The 25530-nt window shown below is 43.1% G+C and overlaps 2 protein-coding genes across 2 annotated transcripts in view; one reads left to right on the top strand and one right to left on the bottom strand.

Moving 5' to 3' along the window:
- Positions 1 to 2002: 2002 nt before the first annotated feature.
- LRP2 (LDL receptor related protein 2) overlaps positions 2003 to 25530 on the top strand; it is a 201086-nt gene continuing 177558 nt past the window's right edge. Inside the window, exon 1 of the mRNA XM_059394122.1 lies at positions 2003 to 2222. Coding sequence (XP_059250105.1) covers positions 2132 to 2222 — 91 coding nt within the window. The 5' untranslated portion in view covers positions 2003 to 2131. The remainder of the gene's footprint in view (positions 2223 to 25530) is intronic.
- On the bottom strand, positions 6405 to 7031 carry LOC132012990 (transcription factor BTF3-like). The gene has a single exon (XM_059392768.1). It carries the CDS (start codon positions 7029 to 7031, stop codon positions 6684 to 6686), a length of 348 nt encoding a protein of 115 aa, XP_059248751.1. The 3' UTR covers positions 6405 to 6683.

Genomic DNA, 25530 nt, shown 5'->3' with positions numbered 1-25530 from the left:
GTCAGCCTGAGCCCTGCTGTGCAACCACGTCAGGAATTCCAGTAAGTTGGCAACACTGGAGCACAAAGACAACAACAATGAGGAAAACCCTTCAGTGCAGAAAGGAATGTTTGGAGCCCGGGCTGCTACAGTGAAAGGACACACGCACACACACGCACACACACACACACACTCACGCCCGCACGCCGGCGCTCACCCTCTTGCACTCCCACGAGTCCACTAGCGCATTGGGAGCCGCCCAGCCCCTCCCGCGCAAGCCTCCCCCGCGCCCGCCGCAGGTCTTTGTAACCCGCGGTGCGGGGACGCTCATTGACTATGCAGCGCGGCCTGGGCGGGCGTCCGAGCCGCCTGACCCCGGCGCGGTCTTGTACCACCGCCCCGGCCGCCCGGAACCGGCATAAATCAGTCGCAGAGACTGAAGTGCCCCTTCTCGCCCCCTCGCCTCTTCCCTCCTCCCACCCGCTTCATCCTCTACACTTCCAGACCTCTCTGCCCCTCAGTCCCCAATCCTGTCTCCTCCTCGGCGCCGGACAGCGCTGGTGTAGTGCAGGGGAGGCAGGTAACCTGCCAGTGACTCCGGTCAGAGCAGAGCACTCTGGATTTCCAAATCCAGAAATCTCGGAAAGCAAGCCGCGAAGTAACTGTCGCCCTTTCGCACAGCTCTGTTTTTTTTTTTTTTTTTTTTTTAAAGTCTAAGTTTTCTCTCTCTGCGTCTATGTCTGTTTCTTTTTTTGTCTTTCTAAAGTAATACCTGTCTTCCCCCACCCTCTTCCCCGCAAAGCTTCATCAACCACCAAAGCCCATGGAAGGTACGCGCGATCCGTACTTTCAGGGGTCGGTCAGCAGAGCCCCAGACGGTCGGTGCTCCAGGACAAGGGGTGGCAGTAACGGGCAGGTTCTCGCCCCTGGAAAGGGCGAGGCGGTGGGCCCCTGCACAGGTCTAAGCGCGCCCAGGACTGTCGCCTCTGCTGTTACGGCCCCTCTGGCTGGGGGAAAGGACTCCTGTGGTCCTGCTGCCGGGTTAATCCAGAGCCCGGGACCTTAGATCTGGGGGCGACACCGGTCCGAGAACGGCCCCTTCTCACAGACAGGTATCCCAGGGCAAAGAGATAAGTTGCATCATCCTCACCATTTTTTTTCTGTCGGCTCTAGCGTCACGTACGGTCCTAGGACGATGTTCTGAGGGTGAGTGTAAGGCTCATTCGAAGGGCTCTTGGGGGCCGGAGCCCCCGGCAATCCGTCTAACGCTGCCTTATAGGAGGGAGCTGTAGGGCTTTCTGAAAACACAGAGCACCCCATCTCAGCGTCTCAATTCTATGGGAGATACCAGGCTTTCCGAGAAGCTTAGGGATTTCAGGTGGAATGGTCACAAATCTCTCCAGGAGCTCTCATTCCGTTCATTTCCTTTTCCCTTCCCTTCCATCTCTTATTTTTTCTTCCTTTTAAAAGACTATCAGTGGCAGATTTTTCCCGCGGACTGCCTTGCAAACTTCGGAGCGGAGGCAAATCCCACAGAGAGGCTAGGGCAGAGCACGCCTGTGCCTGTGTCGGGCAAGTGTTCCCATGTGAGTGTGAGACTGCGAGGAGTGTGTAAATGTAGGATGTGTAACTGAAAAGTGTGCGTGCACATGTCAGTGTTTGTGTGAGTGTGGACTACGCGCACGCGTGTCTTAGGAATGTGTGTGCCGGCGCGCCTGTGAGCGTGCGAGGCCGTCAGGTTGTGTGACAGTGAGGAGTTGGACTGCGTGTGTGAGGCTGTATGAGGACGAGTGTGAGGCCGCGCGCGGGCGTGTGAAAACGGTGCCTGTGTGAGCGCACGTGTGTTCGAGTCCCTACTCCTCCCCGCGCTGCAAAGTGCAGGGGGCGGGCCCGGCGGCAGGGGGCCTGCCCCGCTGGATTCCCGCATGCTAGTTCCGGGGCGGTCGGGTCTCCAGGGCTTTATGCACGGTCTGGAGGGTGGGGACTGGCGCGGCTAGAAAACGGGATGCCTCGGCGCCCGGCTCGGCTTTTCCCCACTAGGAGCCTGCCGAGGTGCAGGCCTCCGGGAGCGCGCGCTAGCAGAGGCGCGGCGGGTGCTGTGTGTTACGCGCGCCCACCTTCTGGGGAAGGAACCGCAAGGCCCGGGCCGCGGATGGTCGCGGGGATGGAGCGCGGGGCGGCGGCGGTGGCGTGCGCGTTGCTGCTGGCTTTTGCCGCCTGCCTGGGGCGGGCCAGGGGCCAAGGTAAGCGCTCACTGTCCGGAATTCCGCGCGGAGCTCCGGACTTAAACCGGCAGTGGCAGGGGTCGGGTCCGTAAGCGCACTGAGGGGACCGCGGCCGGACAGGGGCCAGGGCAGGGCGGCGGCACAGGAGCGGCTCCCGGCGGGGCGCTCAGGTTGCTCGGCGAGGGGCGAACTGGAGCACCCCTCCTTCGTCCGCCCGGCAACTGAGCAGCCGCAAACTTGAGAAAGTAGCTCCGCCGGTTTCGGTGACAGCGCACAGACGGGGACCCCGTCTTTGTTCCCACGGGACTTTCTCCCGACCCTCCCGAAAGCACTCCGCAGTTGGAACCCGGAGACTAAGGTTCTCCCAGCCAGTGCGCAGTCTGCCTCTCATACTGATTTTGTTTCTGGGTGCCTGCGGGGCTTCGCCGCGGTTCTCCGTGCGCGGTGTTCCACCTGCAGCGCTCAGCCGGGGAGATCCCTTGGCGGGCTAGAGCACTCCCCCCTTCTCCTCAGCGAAACTTGGTCCCACGTTGACCCTCAAGAGACCGCATCTCGATACAGATCATTTACGAGCCGAGATAAGGCCCGGAGGCGGGATTGGCCGAGAGAACAGCAGATATACTGGGGCATTTTCTTTGAAGGGTTTTCCTTTTCAACTGGGAGGTGGGGGCTTTTGTGTTGATGAATGAGGCCCCGTCTGTGCGGCCAGAGATTTGAGGGCTCGGATGGAGAAAGTTTCTGGGATAAAACACTTAAAATTTCTCTCAGGTTGCTAGAGTTTACATTTTTACAGATACAGGCAGAGAAGAAAGGGAGGAAGAAGTGGAGGGGATAAAAACAGTAAGGGGGAAGAGGAGAGAGAAGACAAGTAGGAATGAAAAGGGAGAGAAGGAAGGGAGAGAGGGAATTTGAAGACAGAAAGTAGCGCGCGGACTGGGGTGGGGGTGGGGGGGGGGGAGACCGACCAGGGATGAATGGGAAGGGCGAGGAGGAGGCAGGGGAACCCGCGAGCTCTCTCCAGGCTTTGCGTTGCTAGGTAGCAGCCCGGAGCTGCGTGTGACCGACCACCAGACGGACAGAACGGACGCGGCTGCCTCCGCAGGGACTAATCTGTCTGTGGGGACGGGAGAGTTCTCCCCCCCACTTCTTTCGCCTCCTGCTCCTTCCCTCCCGTCGGACAACTTAATTGCTCTACAATGAAAATGAAACCCCTATTGTTGTAGGATTAGCCAAAGCAATAAATTGATTTCCCTGGATCACATATTGGGGTTGACGGGTAGGGACTGTAGAAGCCCCCATTTACGAAGGAGAGGGAAAAGCCTGTGGATGGGCCATGGCATGTATTCAAATGGTTAATCTGCTTTCTTTCCTCAATTCTTAGTGTAAGCTCCTTAGAGGGAATCAACTAAGTAATTATACAGCAACTCCTAGCAGTACCCATTTCAGACTTCCTGAGAAGAAGTTTGGAAACGCCAACAAACCCCACTGGTCTTGTAAAAATCTTTGGAAAGGGAGGGGAGGCAGGGGGAGACTTAATAATAATTCTTGTTTTGAACACCTTTTCTCAGTGTTGTTAACACAGAAAGAGGATTTATTATTATTGTGGTGGGTTTGCCGCAGTGCTTAGGGTGATAACATCTTACGTCCTAAATATAGTCTTAGGATTTACTATATGCTCCTGTCGGTGCCTGGCAAAAAGAAATCTTGTCGGGGTTCATCTGGGATACATCTGGATTGTCCCTGTATAATCAAACAGATACTTTATCCCCTGGGTTGATGGTTTAGTCACCAAATAAACTGTATTTACTCTTTTTAGTAGGTTACATCCATAGCTCTTCTTTAATAATATTATGTACAGTAAGAGTTAACATATCATAAACATACATATGTGGCAGACCCTGTTCTTAGTGCTTTATACTTACTGATATTTAATCTTTATAATGATGCTTTGATATCAGTATTCTTAAAATCCCTATTTTACTAATGGGAAATGGAGGCACTGGGCAATGAAGTAATTTGTCCCAGGTCATACTGTGGGCAGAGTTGTGAGGCCAGTCCAAGAGAGGGTATAATTTCACTGCTTATATAGTATGCGACTCTCTCCTCTATTTCCCTCTTTTCTTTTGTACTAAAAATGTCATGCTCCCTAGGTTACTACCCATGTGTAAGGTTTCTGAAGAAACTGACTGGCATTTTATGTCTTTGCCACAGAAGGTAAAATCTATCTGCTTTGCCATAACAAATTTTTTCAGAAATTCTTTTCAGGTTTCTATCACTTTATCCCAGGAGTCCTCATTATCAGTCTTCCTACTTGTCCTCTGAATATCCTCAGCCTGGAAGGTTAAGGAGATTTCTAGATTCCTGTTGTATTGACACTGTTCAGATAGAGTGTGATGACCTTGTAAATGTCCTTATACCACATTTTAGGTAAGCTCTTCCTGCAAGGTTTGCATCATTAGATCTTGGAAAAGAACTCTGGGTATTTTATGGTTAGTCTTTAGAAAAATTATAGCATATCTATAGCTAAGATTATTTGTGTATTCATATTTTGCATAATGCTTTGAAGAAAAGTTTGGAGACCCTGAGGGAGCTCTGGGGCCAAGCTGACAGGATTTCAGCAATGGCTCTCTCCACCTTCTGGCTGTGTGACCTTGGGGAAGTCAGGAAACTTGCATGGCTCAGATTGCTGATCTGCCAAATTGATGGGATAACAGGAGGAATCTGTTCTGTGGCATTTATTAACATAAAGAGATAAAAAGGGCGGAACATGTAAGGCCTATAGACAATGATCGTAACTAGCAGCTATTATATTGACCAATACTAAAGGTAACTTTTTGGGAGGGGGGTTACTATTCATATTTCTAATCTCTCAATGTGCATAAGGAAGTCTTAGGCATGTTTCACTAACATTTATTTGAGGAATTCCCAGCTCTCAGGATACGACTGGAAGGTTTTTTGAGAAAATGGTATTGATCTTAAAGTTACATTCTTTCCTCCAATAGAAGCTTGGTTATGCCTTTTACAGTTAGTATCAGCTTTATGACAATTACATCTTCAGGTGAAGTTTACATATTTGAAAGGATTCTGGGGCCGGTAATAAGCATGCAACATTTTGTGTCTGCAACATTTTGCTTCTATTACATCTCTGATACCACTGCTGCTTTTACTTCCCAGCAGTTGGCTTTTTTCCCCCTCTGCTTGAAGTTCTTACTGTCCAGTTTTTATAGGGCTTCTGCTCAAACTCCCTGATGCAATCTTGTGCCTGTCCTGTTCTAATAGAAACTTACACTTTTACAGATGGAGGAAATTTTAGCTATCAGCTGGTCTACTTGGATTATTTTATAGATAAGCAACTAAACCCTGGAGGGAAGAAGAAGGGGCTGAATGGAGTGAAAGGGGGGTGGTGAAGCCCTTCACCTAAGGGCATGTTGCCAAGGTTAGAACTAAGATCTAAACCCGTCTCCTCTTTGTGACCTCCTAATTGATCATTTTTAGATACACGTGCTTGGACTGTCCTCAGCCTGGTTGGTTGAGGAGGCCTGTAGATTGCTTTTCTGTTGATTCTGACCTGACATACGAGGAAAGTGTGATGAAAAGATCACCTTGGTCAATCCCTCTTAAAAAAATTGGATGGGTCACATATCTCAGTTCTAAGAGAAATCTCAAGTCTAAGAGGATAGGTTACTATAGCCATGTCTTTTCATCTTGGTCCAGAATTTATTCCAAGTTGGTGTTCCAGCTTCCAAAGACCATATCTGTAGATCTATTTTTCAAAAATCTTGGGTCATCAAAGCATATTCCTAGGTTTTCAGGTTTCGTAGTATAGACTGCTACATGAATAGGTTTTTAGTCTTAATTCATGGTAATTGATCATTGTCCATGTTCTCTAAGCAGGTACTCTAAGAACACTGACAGGTTTTATTTTATTAAAAAAAAGTATTTAATAAAAAAATTTACAATAATGGTGTCAAGTTCTAAGAACCCCCTGGCCAGGATCTCACCAATGTTGACCTGTTTCAGCCTGAGTTTTAAAATGGTCAGATTGGTGGTTGTTCTGAAATATCAAGAGACATTTCTTTCTTTCTTTTTTTTTTCCCCTAAAGAACTTTATTAATCTTGATTCAAACTTTATCCCTAGACTTCTTCAGCTTAATTAGCTACAAAGAATGAATTGTATATAAGCAAAAACTGAAAAGAGCTGCAGTGTCCAAGGGGCTTAGGCTTAAAAATATTAGAGATCTAGATTTTATCAGATCCATGCACAAAATTTTAAAGAGCAGTCATAATATAAAATAGCGGCTCCCAGTAACTTCTTTAAGTTTTATCTTCTTCAGAAGTTGACCCAATTCAGTTTGCTTCATTCTTGGAAGCTTCATCAAAATTCTCCACAAGATCTGGAACTTCATCATCCTCCTCTCCAGTAGCAAGTGGTGCTTTTCCATCCACAGATTGTTTGGGCAGAGCTTCAGCCAGTCATCTTCAGCTAGTTAGACTGTCTGCACCAAGTTGGTTTAAGATACAGGGTAGCATTTCTGTCAGCTGCTTTGTCTCAGCATGGCCTGTAATGGTGAAAGTGTTCGCTGCCAGCGGTGCCTGAACTTTGGGGTTGTTAAAGTGGATCACTGTTCCTTGGTTTGTGAACATACTCACTTCTTCAGAACCAGAGATACTGTTTACCCCTAACTTCCTTAAGGAGAACTGAAGTTTATCATCTGCTGTAGCTGTTCTATGAACCACCTTCTTTTGGTGAGCAGTTCTTTTCCCACCAATGCACACTTGTGCTTGCAGTTTGGTGAGTTTCTCCTGGTTCGTGATAGTTTCTTTCATCTTGTTGGAGTGGAAATGGGACCATGTTGGGGGACGAGGGGTTGATGCTCAGGGGGTCTCCTGGCAGACCAGCTGAGATTAGGTGCACACATCTGGGGACGCAAGTGGCAGCTCCAGAGACATTTCTTTGATGCTTCATGTGTTCTGTTGGGGTCCATGGAAATGTTTCCTAAGCAATTTTTTCACAATCTCAGCATTGTGAAATGAAGTGGGAAGAGTGTGAGATTTTAGAGTTAGAAGATCTGGGTTTGAATCCTGACTCTGCCGTTTACTATGTGGGAAATTCAGGACAATACTCAACTGTTCTGGTCAGTTTTCTTATTTGTAAAATGGGCACATATCTACCTTAAAGGGCAGTTATGTCAATTAAGTGAGATTAGTGTGAAATGTTTTACAGATTGTGAGGTCTCACATATATATTTCTATCCATCTTTATTAACCTCTTCAAGAATTTAACTGTTTTTCAAATTTGAGAAGAAGATAATGTAGTATCTTGTGGGTTTGTTTTTGTTTTTTTTGTGTTTTTTTTTTGTTGTTTTTAATACAGGTGGTTCTTTGCATCTGTGCATGCTGGTTTATCATTTTATTTTATTTTTTTATTTTTTATTTATTTATTTATTTATTTTTTAAAGATTTTATTTATTTATTTGACAGAGAGAAATCACAAGTAGATGGAGAGGCATGCAGAGAGAGAGAGAGAGGGAAGCAGGCTCCCTGCTGAGCAGAGAGCCCGATGCGGGACTCGGTCCCAGGACCCTGAGATCATGACCTGAGCCGAAGGCAGCGGCTTAACCCACTGAGCCAGCCAGGCGCCCCTATTTTATTTTTTTAAAGATTTAATTTATTTATTTGACAGAGAGAGAGAGAGAGAGAGATCACAAGTAGGCAGAGAGGCAGGCGGAGAGAGGGGGAAGCAGGCTCCTTGCTGAGCAAAGAGCCCGATGTGGGGCTTGATCCCAGGACCTTGAGATCATGACCTGAGCCGAAGGCAGAGGCTTAACCCACTGAGCCACCCAGGCACCCCTGGTTTATCTTAGTGGCCACAACTTGACATATTAGTCTAGACACTTAGGTTTGTAAATGACAGAACTCTAAACTGCTTGGAGCCAAAAGGAAGTTTATTGAAATACGTAATTGAAAAGGTAAAGCTCTTAGATTGAACTATATGGGATTGCTGTTTTTCTAGATAGCCGAATATTGGCAATTTCTTTTGACTCAACATAATATAAAATGGGGGCTCAGACTATGTCAGGCTGATCTGTTTTCACTATCTCCTAACTCTGGGATGACTCTGTTCTCGAATGTTTTCTTTGCTGTTCTAAGATGGTTGTCAGTGGCTCCTGGAGCCGCATCCTTTCATGGAATGACCACTAGGGAAAAGCAAGAGTTTTTGTCTTAATTGTTCCCAGCAAAAGTCTTCGTTGCATCTTGGACTCTTAGGTTCTCCTTGGAGAACCAGTCACTGTATCTATGGTATGAAGTGTGGTCATGGCTTAGGCTTGGATATATGCTTGGTCCCAGAAGTCATGCACTAAGGTTGGACTGTAAAGGGAAATTGGGGAGAGTGACCAGGTGACCAGAGGCTGGGCTCCAAAAACAACACGTGTCTAGGACACCTCATCAGGTATAACCAACTGATGTTATTTTTCATGTAGTTTTTTTTTTAAAATTTATTTATTTGACAGACAGATCACAAGTGGGTAGAGAGGCAGGCAGAGACAGACAGAGGGGGAAGCAGGCTCCTGAGCAGAGAGCTGGATGCGGGGCTCGGCTCGATCCCAGAACCCTGGGATCATGACCCGAGCTGAAGGCAGAGGCTTTAACCCACTGAGCCACCCAGGCGCCCCTGATGTTATTTTTATTTTATACATGAGGGCAGACTTACAAGGCTATAGAAATTTCTCAAGAGCACACTGTCTTGGGATAACTCATTGAATTGAAAGGGGAAAAGTATTGAAAATATTAAGGCAAAAGACATAATGCTCTGTGTTCCTGTGATCATGTTACAGCTTTAAGTTTAGGAGAACAGGGGAAAGAAGGACTTTTAGAAGGTTTACCTGTAGAGGTTTACTTGTAGCTTAAAGTAGTGTTACTTGGAGCAGAACTTGTGGTGGACAGGAAAGTTCTGGAAAATAAACTTAAAGAGCAGAGTACAGGAGCTCTTGAGTCCACTGTGTGATTTCATTTTTCAGTGAATCCTAGGCCCTTTCTCCTTTCCCAACTAACTCTGCTCTCTTGTTTATATTCTTAAGACTTTGTCCCTTTTGCAGGCAGGAGGCCTTGGCTATGAGAATGGGGTGGAAAGAGAGAAGAGGAGGGTCTGGAGACATACTGAAATGCTTCTATGGAGACAGAATACATCTTGGTGCAAATCCAAGGGTCTTTAGCATTTAACCTAAGGACTGCTTCTTTAAATGGTAGAGCAGGTGTCTTTCACACCTCCTTGGATTAATTCAGAAATGCCAAATAGATGAATTCCATGCCAGTGGTTATTTTGCTGGTCTTTTAAGTTTTATTTCTGATAGCACGGGCTGAGAAACATTATCATTCAAAAAGTAAGATATGGGTACTTTTGACTTAGGACAGTGCCAAAACACAGTGTAAGGAAATAATAAGTCTCTCCAAGAAAGGTGACAAGTTAGACAATGAAGTTTCATGTTGAAAGCTCTATGCTTTTAGTCATTAGCCCTCAGGTCATGCCTGACTCCCAAGGTTATTGGGAACAGGGAGAAATGAATGAAAGGAGGAAATGTAATTACCATTCTGTGCATTGAAAAGTTAAGCCACTGTTACCATGGATACAATGGCTTGTTTATTGTCCAGATCTCCAGATCCAGGTTTGTAAGCAATCCTAGAGGTCTCCTTTAAGTTTATGTACTATCAGTCAGTAACAGATGAAGATTCTTTCTTAGTAACTTTGACAATAAGTCTTGACTCACTGATTTACTGATTGACATTAAGTAACAACATACCTACTTTTGACTGCCCAGCAGGTGTTAAGGAAGCATGAAAAAGGGGAAGAAGAAGACAGTAAACTACAATTCTGTTATGCTAGACTTTCTTGAATTCCTATATAGAAACATCCTGTCCTATCTGTCAGATTTGCTTGCCACTTTGGGCCCAGTTTTTGGTTTTTATCTTATTAACAAGGAGAAGCTTGGTCGAATAAAGGCTGAAAAATCAAAATAATTTGTTTCATAGGAAAATCTTCAAATAAAGTTGAATTAAGAATGGAGGTTGTTGTTATTGCTATTGTTGTTGTTGTTTTTTAATCTGAAATATGTCAGTCTTAACCACGATATAATCTCATTAAAGGAGAGGAGAAAATGTCAACATGTGCTTCGACACTGGTTTTAATTTTGATGTGGGGAAGGGTGTGGAGGATACTCTTTTCGTTGTGAGAAACCAGAAACTGAAAACCCACCTCAAACTGACTTAAACAATAAAGGGTATTTATTGGCTCATGTTAACTAGAAAATTCTGAGGCAGAGTGGGGTTCAGGTGTGGGGCATTCAGGGCTCCAGTTCTCTTTCTTTGTGTTTTTCTTGACTCCACTCTCTTCTAGGTTTCAGCTTTGTTTTCAGTCTGGCTTCCCTATTATTATCATAGCTGCCAGAGCAAATGGGGCTACATGTTGTCTGGATCATATCTAAGGGCAGTTCATCTGTGAGATTTTGGTTATGTTCGCAAAAGCATTATTTCATAACAGCTTACGGAATGCTCTAACTTCTAGAGACCCTAGATAGAAGTCAGTCAGCTCTCACAATCACCTAGGGAGCTTTGAAAAGTAGATAGATTCTTAGGCCAAAACCCATACTTACTAAAGCAGGAGGATGGACATGTTTTTAAAGAGTTTCTGGTTGATTCTGAGGACAGACAATTTGGGAACAACTGATCTAGGTAGCCTTTCATTTTTTAGGTTTGTAACTAAAGGTATACTAATGTGCCACTGAAAATTTCTTCCAGTGGCAATTAAGGACACTTTGTTAAATCCGTGCTTTCTTTTGGGTGGGATGTTACAAGGTAGCTACAGTAAGAAGGGAAACTAGTCTTTTGTACCTAGAGCCTCCCCCATTCCTGGGCATCTCCTTTCCTGGCTGACATGACTGCTGCTCCCTAGAGCCTCTGTTTGTGTCTTAATTGTGTTCTTTGCTCTTTCCCTGGACACCCTTGAAGTCCTTCCTCGCACTCTAAGAACCTTAGATTCTTTTAGATGAACGGCGGCGGTTGGAGGTCTTCTAACCCTTTCTTACCCAAATCAGACAGATTTCTCTATAACCACTGTAATCGCTCTTCAATTTATCCCAGAGTATCCCAACAGAGTCTGCTGGCGTCTAAAGCAGCCATCTATCCAATGGTTGGAATGTGAGTGTCAGAAAACCTTGTAGCTTGTTTCTTTTATATCCTAAGCCCAATTCTTTGTTGACCCCACTGGGACTTAGAGTCGGTGATCCTACCACGTCTATGCTATCCCTCAAATCCTGCATTTTATTTATTTCCTCGGCTTACATTTTTATGACTCATCATTAACATCACTTCCTTGCCTAGAAGGCCCCCTTGTCTTGCTCTCCTGTGCTCTGCAAAAGCCCAGTCCTGGTTAAATCTAATATTCAACATCTGCATTGCTGTAGCTAAATGTGGCAGGAGAAAAACACAAAACTGTGTTGACTGGTCTCACGATAAATTTATGAAACTAATCTCAACCTCAGACTTGCTTCCTGGCTAGGACATTTGCTTTCCTACTTCCTTACATCTCTCTCTTCAACCTTGCAACACCACCTGCTCAGATGACATTGCTTCTTATAAATGTGAAAGTAGAAGCAGCCAAAGGAGAATTCCACAAGCTCCCATAACTCAGCCATCATCACCTGCATGCATTCTGTCCATCTATTCTATCTTCCCGCCCGTTACTGTGGATGAAGTTTTCCACGCTCTGAAGTTCAAGCCATTTATTCATGTTTTAGATTGAATTCCATCTCATCTCACTAATTGTCTCTTCTCTTTGACCCACATTCCTTTCTGTCACCCTGTTTTCTTTGTTGAACTTTATGGCAAAATTCCTTCCCAGATTTGTCCATATCCACTATAATTTCTTCCTCCAGTTTTTCTCAAATCCCATACCATTCAAGTTTTAGCTCTCACTTTTGATAGATAACATCTTTCGCCATGGTCACTAATGATCCCCATGTCGTTAAATCCCAATAATCCATTCTCAGTTCTTGTTTTATTTAACTGATCAACAGCATCAGACACAGTGTATCCTGCTTTCCTCCGCAAAACATGGAATTTGGCTTTTAAACTATATTCTCTTGGTTTCCATCTTTCCTTGCTTGCCTCTGCTTGCTGTCTTTCTGGTATCTCATGCTTGTTCCTGTCCATCTCCCTGATTACTTTTCATCTCTATCTACCCTGCTTCTTTGGAAACTCATCCTGTCTCATGGTTTTATCATCTGTATGTTGACAACTTCTAAATTTATGACTCTCATCCAGACCAGTACCCTGTATCCAGACCCATATATACAACTGCGTATTTGACATATCCACCTGGCTGCCTAATAGTCGTCTTAGATTATACCTAAAACTGAACTCCTGATCTTCACTAATGCCCTAAACCTGCTTTCTACATAGACGTTTCCATCTTAGTAAATGGCTGCCCCATGCTCAGGCTAATTCCAAACCTTGGACTCTGGTTTAACTCATCTTTTTCTTTTATGCCTCACATCCAGTTCATCGGAAAATCCCATTGTTTTCATCTTCAGAATGTATCTGGAATCCATTCACCTTTCACCATGCTGATCCAAGTCACAGTCAGCTCTTACTTAGATTATTGCAACAGCTTCCTTACTGATCACCCTGATTTCCTTCTGTTCCTCTTCTGTCTACTCTCAGCACCTGTTCAGAACATCAGTTAGATCATGTTACTCCTCTGCTCAAAAGCCCCAGTAGCTTCTGTGACACACAAACTGGGTTGTTCAGAAACAGATGCTGATGTTTATTAAGATCATTACTTTTGAAGGGAAAGGAAGAAGCAGGAATAGCAGAGGAAGAAGTGAAACTGGAGAAGGCTGCAGTCTCAACCTTGTGGGAAATCTGGAGCAAGGGTTGGCTCTGAGTGTTCTGAGAACACTCAGAGTGTACTGCAGAAGGCTGAAATGGCCTTCTGCAGTTACTAGATGTGGCCTCCCCCTATAAGGGCATAACCTTGGACAAGGTGCCCTTCTGTAACTGAGGTGGACCCCAGCGGAGCTGAGTGAATGTAGAAAGTTCTTGAAGGGGACTTTGGATGACCCAGCTCTGGGTCTTTGTTTCTTCCCATCTCATAAAGAGTCAAGAGTTCAAATCCTTAGAGTGACCTACAATTCCCTAACCATCTATCCTTCACATCAGTTCCCTGACCTCACCTCTTCTCTTCTCCCTCACTCACAGTGCTCTAGGCATGGAGATAATTCTTGCTTCCCACCCTCCCCCCCAACATAGGGCGTTCCTTACTTACAGCTTCTATACTAACTTTTCCTCTTTCTGAACCCTCTTGCCTCAAATTGTGCATGACCTGCTCCTTGCCTCTTCCAGGTGTTTGCTTGTAGGTCACCTTCTCTGTGTGGTTTTCTCCAGTCTTTCCTGATTAACTCTCTTCACCATCTGACATAATGTATGTAATTTACTTGTTTACGGATTTACTTTTGTCTTTCCTTCTCTAATATCTCAATTTCATGAGGTCAGGAACTTTTTTTTTTAATATCTCTTTTGTTCATTCTTTTATTTTTTTTTTATTTTTTATTTTTTTTTTTAAATTTTTTATTTTATTTTATTTTTTTTAAAGATTTTATTTATTTATTTGACAGAGAGAAATCACAAGTAGATGGAGAGGCAGGCAGAGAGAGAGAGAGGGAAGCAGGCTCTCTGCTGAGCAGAGAGCCCGATGCGGGACTCGATCCCAGGACTCTGAGATCATGACCTGAGCCGAAGGCAGCGGCTTAACCCACTGAGCCACCCAGGCGCCCCTGTTCATTCTTTTATTCCTAGTATCCAGAATAGGGATAAATAAATAAATATAAGTTGAACAAATGGATAAATGCCATCATGGACTCTATGAAGGGGCATTGTCAGCTCCTGGCCATGTCCCTGGTATTGTCAGCCCTTAATTCCCCCAGGCTCCTGGGGGGCCCCATCAGAGACCCAATGGAGAAAAAAAAAATGCTATCTCCATCAAAACAAGTGGCTTAGCAACGCTGTTTCTCTCCATTTGACTCTTCCCTTTCCTCCGCCTTGCTGACCCCCAACTACTGATGATTCCAATTCATTTGAGAGTAGCTGTGCAGCAGTCTAACGTTTCTAACTTTCACTTAGACACTTGGTTACCCTGTGAGAGTCTCCGGTACACACAGAATGGGTCATGCTAGTTTTAGAACAGATTTGATACAGTAACTTTTACACAAAGATAAGCCAAAGTTTTTAGACATTATGTTAGTGGACTGTCATTCTGTGTTTAAACAACACAAAAGAAAGCTGTCTGAGACCACAGCACAGTGAAAACAGCCTTGATCAGACAAAAGGGCCTCTGAAGAGGGGAGTGATTTCCCAACTCAGGGAGGCAGCATGGACTACTGTGGAAAGAACATTGCATGTCAAGCCAGGACATTCATGGGCCTTGTTCCTGATGAATGAAGGAAAAATGAGCTCAACCAAAAAAGGCTCAGACTGCTGAAAAATGCCCATGGCTGCTTGTCCTGTGGGCACAACCTTTCTCATTCCAGATCCCATTCTTTTGAGGACTCCATATGCAACCATGACCAAGTAAGTTAGAGGCAGAGGAATGGCTCAGTTACATCCCTGAATGGGTAGTGAAATTGCAGGAATGAGCTAAAACAATTATGGATAAATATTTTGGAGTGCTTACGTGTCTTTCACTGTCCGAAGGGTTTTATAGGTATTAATTTACCTACTTTGCCATTAACAGTCTGAATTTATGGATAAAGGGTCAAGGCAAAGACAGGTGTGATAATTTACTTAACGCCTCCAGTTACTAAGTGGTGGAACCAACTTTTGAGCCTAAAGCCTTTATTCTTAGATATTGTGACTGTGGATAAGTTGGAGCAAGTAGAAGATAGTGCCTCTGTACACAAGCAAACAAAGCCTCTTTTAATGGTTCATATTATATTAAGACGATGTCATTTCAGATGCTGCTACCTTTGCAACCCAGATGTGGACATTTCTTGCTACTTTGGCAGTCATTCATTCAATACATGTTGATCAAGTGTTATGCTTCAGGCATGATGTAACTAGTTATATATTGCAGGATAGAGAAGAGAGCCTGGGTGGCTCAGTCAAGTATCTGATTTTGGCCAGGTCACGATCTCAGATCAAGCCCCACGTGGGGCTCAGTGCTGGACATGGAGCTTGCTTAAGAGTCTTTCTTTCTCTCTCTTCCTCTGCCCCTGCCTCCTGCTTGCTTGCTTTCTCAAAAAAAAAAAAAAAAAGATTCCTGTGACATAGGCCTGTCCAAAAGATCTTACTGTTCAGAAGAGTATGTTTCTAGTTAAACCTACTTTTTCCTCTATACTCTTTAGGTACCCCTTGATTCTTTCCTGCTGGCTTCCTCCTCTGCTACCATTTCTTATCTAGTAATATTCTATTCTCTGTAATTACTTGTCTTTTAACTCAAAAGATGACACCCAATTAGTTCTGTACTAACTTCCTTTTAGGGGTGGCAGTGAAGTACAGAGTTAAAGGTTGTTGTTTTTTAATATGGATGGAAAAAGTTCTTACTAAGTTCTCTTATTCAAATCCTAGAAGAAAGGAATGAACAACCAAGTGAGAATGGAGTCTTTCTGTGTCTGAGGAGGCTGCTCCTGTAGAGATGCGGAAAGCATTTGCCTGTGGCTGGAGGTGCTGAAAGGTCTCTTGGTCCCCAAGCATCTCTCACCCTGGCCAAAGACGTCTACTCAGGCACCGTTACAACCAGTCCTTTGGAATAAGACATTGTTTCCCCCTGAAACTCTTCTTTATTTTTATTAAAAAAATTTTTTTTTTTTTTAGATTTTATGTATTTATTTGACAGAGATTACAAGTAGGCAGAGAGGTGGGCAGAGAGAGTGGGGGAAGCAGACTCCCTGCTGAGCAGAGAGCCCGATGTGGGGCTCAATCCCAGGATCCTGAGATCATGACCTGAGCTGAAGGTAGAGGCTGAGCCCACTGAGCAACCCAGATGCCCCTGAAACCCTTCTTTAAAATGCAGAAATGTTTATACCTATAGGTAAAGACTTGGTTTAGATAGCAATGCACTGTCAAAGTTTTCTAGAGCAAAGTTCAGTGAGAATGAGACCCAAAGCTAGTACATTATGATGTGGGAGAAAGAAAGGAAGAAGCTGTCAGAAGGTGAGAGATAAAGTCTTGAAAGGGAGTCAACTTCATCTCATAATTGGGTTGCCTAAATCACCTTTTCTAGAGAAAAAAAAATATTATTGCTTGTGCCTTTTCTTAGGACGACTGTATGGAGATTTCTGCTGTCAGTCTGTAAAATGGATTTCAAAGATAGAACTTCTTAACTTCTAGTATGGTTCTCCTTCCTCAAGGTAGCTCTAGTTGAAATAGGATTGTTAGGAAGAAAGGAGAGGTTGACCCTAAAAACAGAGCTGTAAGACTCTCTTAGTCAGTCATTCCTTAGTGATCCATCAGTGTCAGGTAAGATGGAGAGGAGGCCTTTGGGTTTAACGTGCATGGTAGTTCTACTTTTTGTAGACAGCATGATGACTGCTGATAGGAAATTCTGGTTTTGCTCTTAGTATGCAATCAATAAAAAGAATTTGCAAATGAGTGAGGTAAAATACAGAATTTTTTTCAAGTCAAATTGCCAAATAGTTAATTTTTATGTACCAAAACTGAATTTTTTTTTTCCAGCTCACTTCTGCCATAAAAATTTACCTCTTTCTAATATTTGGTGCAGTGAGGTGTTGAAAGAATTTGCAAAGTAATCATTGGAGGCTGAGATTCTGGAGAAAAACAAAATTCATGGTTTAAAAATTGAATGTACTAACTGGAAGACAGTGGAAGTTAGAAGATTCTTGCTGTAAATAATTAAACCCAGCAGTGCAGACAAGAGAAAGCGTGGGACTCGAGCCAAGGAGGGTGCATCTTATATTGAATGCATTCACTTCCTTGTAAGGGAAATCAAAGAGCTCTTTAATAGTTGTTGCTGATTGTGAATATGTGCAACAAAATCCTACTGTAATCCAGATTTATTTTTCAAATACTTGGCAGTGATGGAAGGAATGAAAAAGTGAAGGAAGGGGAACGTTGTTTATGAAGGCCCTTGCACTCTTTCACTTGACCGAGTGCAAGCATGATTTGTCACCGTGACCTGGGACTTTGGTTCCCTCCAGAGCCCTCTTGTGCTGTGGTTGCATTGACAGATCAAAGACAATTGGCTTTTTTAAAGATTTTTTTATTTTTCCGAGACAGGCAGTGGATCTACTAATTGAGGACTGGGTAGCCACAAGACTCAAGGGATGTATTCTTTCTGATCTTCTCTAACAATGTTGGCTTTCTTAGATTCCTCCCCATCTCCTTTTTATTGAGGCATTTGGGGTGAGTGGTTGGCCTTAATTTTTCTATCTGTAAAAAGGGGAATAAGGTTTCCCAGTTCTCACAGAAGTAGGCTTGAATATTGGCATTATGAAGTGCTTTGCTTTATTTTATTTAAAAAATTTACATAGACTAAAATGGACTTTGTGTAGTATACAGTTTTATCAGTTTTCTGCATGGATGTATTTGTGTAACCATCACCACAATCAAGATTAGAACAGCTCAGTAAGGGACGCCTGGGTGGCTCAGTTGGTTAGGCAGCTGCTCAGGTCATGATCTTAGGGTCCTGGGATCAAGCTCCTTAGTCAGCCGGGAGCTTCTCTCTCTCTTCCTCTGCCTGCTGCTCCCCCTGCTTGTGCTCTCTCTGTCCAATAAATAAACAATCTTCAAAACAAACAAACAAACAAACAAACAAAAACCAAAAAGCTCAGTAAAACCCTGCTCTCCTCCACCCCTCCTTTCCCTCACACAGTTTTTGTGGTCACGCCCTCCAAATAAGTTTTGAAGTTAGTTTTTTGAAAACTCACTTCTCATATGAAAGTTTCAGTTGCTGTTGCTTTGTTTATTTTTATTCAAAAAGTGTTCTTAGTTCATTTTTGAAATAATTCAAATGTCATGGATGGTAAAGTTGCAAGGCTGCTTTTTCTTTATTATAAAAGGAAAAAAACTCTGGAAAGATGGCAATTCTTTCAGTATACCTATATAAACACACACACACACACACACACACACACCCAAACTTGGCTTGTTGCTAGATTGGAATCTGCAAAGAAAACATGCTCAAGAACTCTCCCTTGAAGAGGGGTACAGAGGTTTATTTTTTATTTAACGGTTTACCCCTTGACACCTGGGAAATGATTAGTTGATGTTTTCAAAGAAGATTAAGTCAGTGTGGTTAATTAACTGTGGTAATCAGGTGACTCAAATCAATTAACTCCTTGTTAACAATTTCCATCAATTTTGTAAATAAATGGCAAAATGTACTCTTGAGTTTAAAGGCTGTTTTCCTGATTTATTTTATTGATGACAAATCAGAGATTTTCTCCTTCTCATCTCTTTTCCTCCCTGCCCACCTTACTTTTACAAATGAGAACTCTCAAGGTAGCTATAGTTTGAGAGGAACATACCAGGGTATCTCTTAATATATGGTTTAAAGAATAGTTAGGCTGAACGACAGCTTTGCTCCTTCATCTTAGCAGATTTTGAAAGAATCATTTAGGGAAATGAAACTTATAAGTAAATGTGTATATAGTAACATTAAGGGAGAATGCAAATAGCAAATGATCAAACTCACTTTAGGATAAGCTCTTACTTTTAAGTTCTTTAATGTTTTATTTTCTTTCCTTTTTCTAACTTAAAACTGATAGGTATAATAAGATGAAAAACTTTGGCTTTTAGCTAGAAGTAACCATTAATGGATATCTTAGGTGCTCTAATATTTAAAGGGAATTTATAAAAAACACTGGGATTTATCAGTTGTATTAGTCTGTAAAACTTGATTGCAGTTTTATTTTTTATTTTTTTAAAAGATTTTATTTATTTATTTGACAGAGAGAGATCACAAGTAGGCAGAGAGGCAGTCAGAGAGAGAGAGAGGAGGAAGCAGGCTCCCTGCTGAGCAGAGAGCCCGATGCGGGACTCGATCCCAGGACCCTGGGATCATGACCTGAGCCACCCAGGTGCCCCTTGATTGCAGTTTTAAAATATCATAGAAATATACAACTAAATGTTGTTTTTAGACTCTTTGTAATTGAAAATTTTCTTCCCCGCTTACATGATTTTGTTGGTGTGGGTCTCCAGTGAAGCAAATGAGCTGGCACATTAAAAAATGGTTCCCCCAGGACTTAAAATATGCCATCACATTTTTTGAAAGGCGTTGAACAGTCTGGGGATTTGTACGGTAGGACGGATGATTTAGTGTTGCTTAGGATCGTTTCAAAAAGGAATATTTGGCATCTTGAATAACTTCTGAGGAATTAGTATATATTTTTAAAACTTCTGTCTTAAAATAACCCACATTTTATGATGAGAAAATTCTTACAGTTTCCTTGAAGGTGTAGAAGGTAGCCTAAATTTGGGGATGAACCGAAGCCAGTGATAAAAACTTAAAGCCAAAGTAAAACTTTGGGCAGCCCTCTGGCCATGCCCCCACTGCCCCTTGTCCACCTACTCAAGGATTCTTAATCTCAAGGGCCTCCCCTGGACATGGTTAACCTGCAGCCAAATCCTTTCCGGTGCTAGGACACTGCTTGGAGTTGGAGTTCAGAGCATTAACTTGGTCACCTTCCAGATGTGTACCCCTGGACCACTTGATCTCTGTGAGCTTCAGTTTCCTTAGACTCTGCAGTGGGTGTTAGTGATTTCTACCCTGCAGGCTCCTGAGAATAGTTAAAAGATGTTGTGAACATGTAAGGTCTTGGCACTTGGTGAGCATTCAGTAAACACTTGGCCCCACAGGGAACCTGGTGTGAAATCATTCATAGTTGACCAGCTCTTGGTTAGGTCAGTGCCGCAGAACAGTGACCATGCTGTGGTCTTTTGAAATAAAGGAACCACTTGTCAAATAATCTATCCAAATAACTTGCTGGGGAGAAATATAGCCCTTTTTTTTTTTTTTCAAAGTAGGGGAAACTATGAGACAAGGAAGCATTAGAAGACAGGCCTTAGAACCTGTCTTTCTACCCCAAGAACATTTTGTTCTTCACTTCTCAGGTCTTCAAAGCACCGACCTAAAATGTCATGTTATGGAAAATTCCAGACTTCTGAAAGGATGCAGTATTTCCATTTCATGTGTTCTGTATCTGCTTCCTGTAAACCTGGTCCCATGCAGAGTTTACACAGGTGGAGAAAACATGTTAAATTTTTGTGCCACAATGACGGCAACAGGTGCTATAATAGAGGTTTGGGAGCACAGGAAAGGAGTGATGAAGGCAAGTAGACCTCAGGGGGCCAAGAGGAGATCACAAAGATTGCTCTTTGAACTGAGTCTTGAGGAGGGTGCGTCCGCAGGAGATGGAAGAGTGGATCTGGTGAGACTTTGGAGGACTTTCTATGTCACGAAGTTTGGTGCCTTTGAAGAAATGTAAGGTGTAAGGTGGGAAGTGCAGCGATCTGGCTTTGTTTTGTAAAGATGATGCTTGCTGCAACGAGGGAAGGCATATCCACCAGCTAAGTTAAAGGACAGATGGTGAGAGTGGAACTAAACTTGTGGACCAGGATGGGATGAGAAAGGTAGAGAACCACCATGGAATATAGAGAAAGCTTTTATTGGTGGCTCTTTTTGATAATTCCTATTATTTGTTTTAGAAGTTGAGATGCCTTATCTATAGGAATATTAGACATATCTTTTCAATGTATATGCATGTTATATACATTCATAACTACCCCCATGTCTTTTTTTTTTTTAAGATTTTATTTATTTGACAGAGAGAGAGACAGTGAGAAAGGGAGCACAAGAAGGAGGATGGACAGGGGGCAGAAATAGGCTCCCCACTGAGCAGGGAGCCCGACATGGGCTCGATCCCAAGACCTTGAGGGATCATGACCTGAGCTGAAAGCAGAGACTTAACAACTGGGCCACCCAGGCACCCCTGAATCCCTGTGTCTTAAGCAGTTCTAGCTTATTGGCCATCTGGGCCTGCTGTATATGTCTTAGGTTTAGCTCATTGATTCCTGGTTGGTACAGCTCCCTTAGGGAGCATCTGGAAATGTGTAGCCTTTTTTTGGGGGGGGTCATCATAATGCCTGAGTGTCACTGCTCGTAGCGTTTAGAGGATTAGAGGACAGGAATGCTAAATCAGATGTTATATATAGGACAGTTCCATGCTACTAGGAGCTGGCTAGCCTTGAATGCCAATGTCTCTGTGAGGGTCATTGTCTGTATTGAGGGTCCATCTTGGTTGACAGCTAGTGAAGGAAGGCATAATACTACTACTAAGAGCTGACATTTATTGAAACCTACTATATGCTTGTGATATAGTCAGCATAGCTCTAGTGTTCTAGTCCAGGGAGGTTCTATCCCCATTTACAAATGAGCAAACTGAGGCTCTGGATCTTACATGCTTAACTGTAATAGTCTATTAATTCCACATGCCTTACTCTCTCAATTCTGTAACTTTTATTGACTACGTACTCAATACAATCAATCAATCAATTATAGGAGGAAAAGGAGAAATACATCTGTATTGTGTGCTTATCATTTATTAAATCTCAGAATACGTCTCTTGGAAACATTTATCTAACTTAGTAGAATATGGGCAAAGTATCACCTCTGAGTGTTTTTTTAAAATATGGAAAATACTTGATCACATTTACGGGTTAGGAGAAAACTCTTCATGAGAAACTCTTACTTGATGGCCAAGCAGTTGGTGCTCTATAGATGTCTTGTGAATTGAACTGATTCCATGGAGGCACTAAGTGGCTTTAGAGGGTAATATGATCTTGCAGATTTGTTTTTTTACTTCACATAAGAGGGAATCTGCTTCAGGCACTCAAGATCTTCGTAATTTGAAGGCATATGTCAGTGATATAGGATGAAGGATGTGTCTCTTTCTTGGACATGCCTTCCACCTTCTGGCCTCTGTGGCCATTTCAGCTTGTTTCATCTGCCAAGCGTGCCCTCCCCTCGACCTGCGTATCATAGCTTCTATGTTCCTTCCTCCACAGGGCCTTCCTCCATCTCATCTGAATGTTCTCTAAACCTCTCTTATCATCGTACAGTGAATTACAATTATTTATGTGTGTATTTTATTGCTTCTTCTAGAATAGGACCACTAATGCTGAGTTATGCCTGCCTCCTCTGGTATCCTGTGTCTGGCACAAAGCCACATGGAAGCAGGAACTCAAGAAGGCTTTGTTTTAGTGGAAAGTCAAAAGAGCCACATGAGCATAGTAAAGGGACTCCGTCACCGAGGGAAGGTGATAGGACTGTTGTTGTAGAGATTTTGTTTGGCTTGAACAAGACAAAAACGTTTGTTCCTCTCATACCTAACTAGTAGCAGAAGGCTGGTTTGGTACTCCTGTGGTCTTCCTGCTCCACCATCCTGTGGTGGTGGCATCCATCCCTAAGGTCACCTCATTGTCCGAAACAGCTGCTGTAGCCACAGCCATCCTAGCTCCATGCTAGTGGAAATGGAGGAGCAGAAGGAAGGGTGTGCTTTCTGTGTTTAAAGGAGACTTCCTAGAAGTCCCGTACAATCCTGCTGCTTACATTTCATCTCATTGATTAAGACTTCTAGTCTTGATTGTGACCACAGTTAAAACTGACTGCACTTCGCTGAGGTCTGGGCAATGTAGCTAAAAAACCTTGTTTCAGCTAAAAAACCTTGTTCACCTGAATCAAATGGAGATTCTGTTTCTGAAGAGGAAGGGGAGTGAATCCTGGGGTAGGCTACTTTGGTCCAGGTGACACTGAGCATCTGTTCAGCTTTGCGGATCGCATTTTGGGAGGGACATAAGACTATTTCAACTGAATTTGGAGGAGAGAAACAAGGATGATGAGAGAACTGGAAACTATTCATAGGAGGAATGATGGAAAAACTGGGGCTGTTTCTTTTCTTTTTTTTTTTTTTTAAAGATTTTTATTTATTTATTTGACAGACAGAGATCACAAGTAGGCAGAGAGGCAGGCAGAGAGAGAGAGAGAGAGAGAGAGGGAAGCAGGCTCCCCGCTGAGCAGAGAGCCCGATGCGGGGCTCGATCCCAGGACCCTGAGATCATGACCTGAGCCGAAGGCAGCAGCCCAAACCACTGAGCCACCCAGGCTCCCCAAGGGGGGCTGTTTCTTTTGGAGAGCAGAATCAAGGGAACAATGGTTAGCGCTCTCTAAATATTTGAAGGACCATCATGTGGATAAGCCTACTTTAAAATCATTCTAGGGGATAAGAGGGAAAATTGCAGTCACATAGCATGCACCAACAGAATGTTGGAATTCAACTTTAAGGTCTTTTTTAACCTTCAGCCTTACACAGTAGAGATCTATTACTGTGTTATATGCATCCATGAGTCTCTGATTTTGCGGCCAGAAATACTCGTGTTCTCTGGTTTCTTTACACCAGAATCCCCCTTTCTTAATGGTTGAAGTGCTGATACAGCCAGCGGTATATGTATGATGAAAAGCTAAGGATTTTTCCTCGTGTCACACGTGGCCTCTGTGTCCTTCACGCTTGACTTTTTTCAAAATGTCATTGAGTCAGAAACGATTTCCACACTGTAGGCAAAGTGAGAATTTTTAGATTGTAGACACTTAAAATGAGGGTTTAGTAGTTCCATATTGTGTAACTCCATCATTCAAGAAATATTGTCACTGTCAACTTCTTTGGACTGAGATATCTGTGTATAGGCATGTGGTATTGAGTTAATAAACAGGATTTCTTTTTTTAAATTACTACTAAACATTTTAAGTACCCCTAAAATGTAATTGTTGAAATGTCTTAAAAACAGTTATTATCAACTAGAGAAATAAGCTTGCAGAGAGTTAATTTATTTCACTAAGTAGTAATGTATTTTTCAAAGTGCATGGAATAGATGTGTGCCTGAAAACTTGCCTATCTTTGTGATTTAAGTTCTATTTCTCTAGTTCAGGTTCATTTTGAATACGTTTTTTCTTCGGTATAAAAGCCACCCAGGCACCCCAGGAGAGAGTATAATTTAAAAATAAAACTGATAATTTAGTAATAAGATAATATTTAAACTTTTGTATTAGATCTGATTTTTAAAAATTTAGCTATTATAATCAGGTTAGTTTTAAAAAGATTCTCAAAATGGGTTGCAGCTATGAATATGGATATGCTAGAGTATAAACAATTGTGTATGAAACAGAAACTATAAAATTCCAAGGGAGACAGTACAGAGTTTTTTTTTTTTTAAGTTTTAATTTATTTATTTGACAGAGAAAGATCACAAGTAGGCAGAGAGAGAGAGAGAGAGGGAAGCAGGCTCCCCGCTGAGCAGAGAGCCCGATGCGGGACTCGATCCCAGGACCCTGAGATCATGACCTGAGCCAAAGGCAGCGGTTTAACCCACTGAGCCACCCAGGTGCCCCGAAAATACAGAGTTTAAAGGATCAGAAAACACTTGCCTGAAACTATAACAATCACGAACATTTGTTGAACATTTAGTAACATGCCACGCTCATACTCCTTTCTCTATCTCCATATTAACCTTACGAGAAGAGCTCTTTATTATCCCATTTTTAGATGAGGAAACTGAGGCATAGATACTTAATAACATGCCTGCCACATTGTTGGTAAAGAGAGCATACACAGGCTGTACAACACCAGGGACTTAACCTCTGGAATGTTTCTTGGCTTCTAAACAATCTTCCCTTCCTCCCTCCTTTTTTACAGTACTATTATCAAGCACACTGCTCTCTGGTTATTCAGGCTTTGTCTCTTAACCTTCTATGGAATAGCTGTTACCTTTTAGACACACTGGGTTGGATGGAAGAAAGGAAATATACTTAGATTTGATTCCTTTGTCAGCCAGTTTTGTAACGCTGGGCCTCCCTGTGTGTACGTATGTGTATGTGTGGGTACATGGACATGTGCACATATATTCCCCATTGGTGGAATTGGTAAATCGTGCATTTCTAGTAGGAGTTCCTTGAGTTACAAATAGTAGAGTAAGGGGTTTCAGTTTACAAAAGAATCCAAACAGCAGTATTTCAATAAATCATGCTCATTTGTTATCTGAGTCTCTCTAGGCCTTTGGAGTCATTGCTTTTGTAATATTTCTTTAGGACCTTTTTCTTTTTTTCTTTTCTTTTTTTTTTTTTTTAAAGATTTATTTATTTGTCAGAGAGAGAGCGAGCGAGAGCGAGCACAGGCAGACACAGGGGAAGGCAGAGTCAGAGGGAGAAGCAGGCTCCGAGCACAGGCAGACACAGGGGAAGGCAGAGTCAGAGGGAGAAGCAGGCTCC

This window comes from Mustela nigripes, chromosome 3 (genome assembly GCF_022355385.1).
Source record: "Mustela nigripes isolate SB6536 chromosome 3, MUSNIG.SB6536, whole genome shotgun sequence".
Taxonomy (NCBI): domain Eukaryota; kingdom Metazoa; phylum Chordata; class Mammalia; order Carnivora; family Mustelidae; genus Mustela; species Mustela nigripes.
Note: the sequence above shows the minus strand (reverse complement) of the source record. Positions and strands in the feature narration are given on the sequence as shown.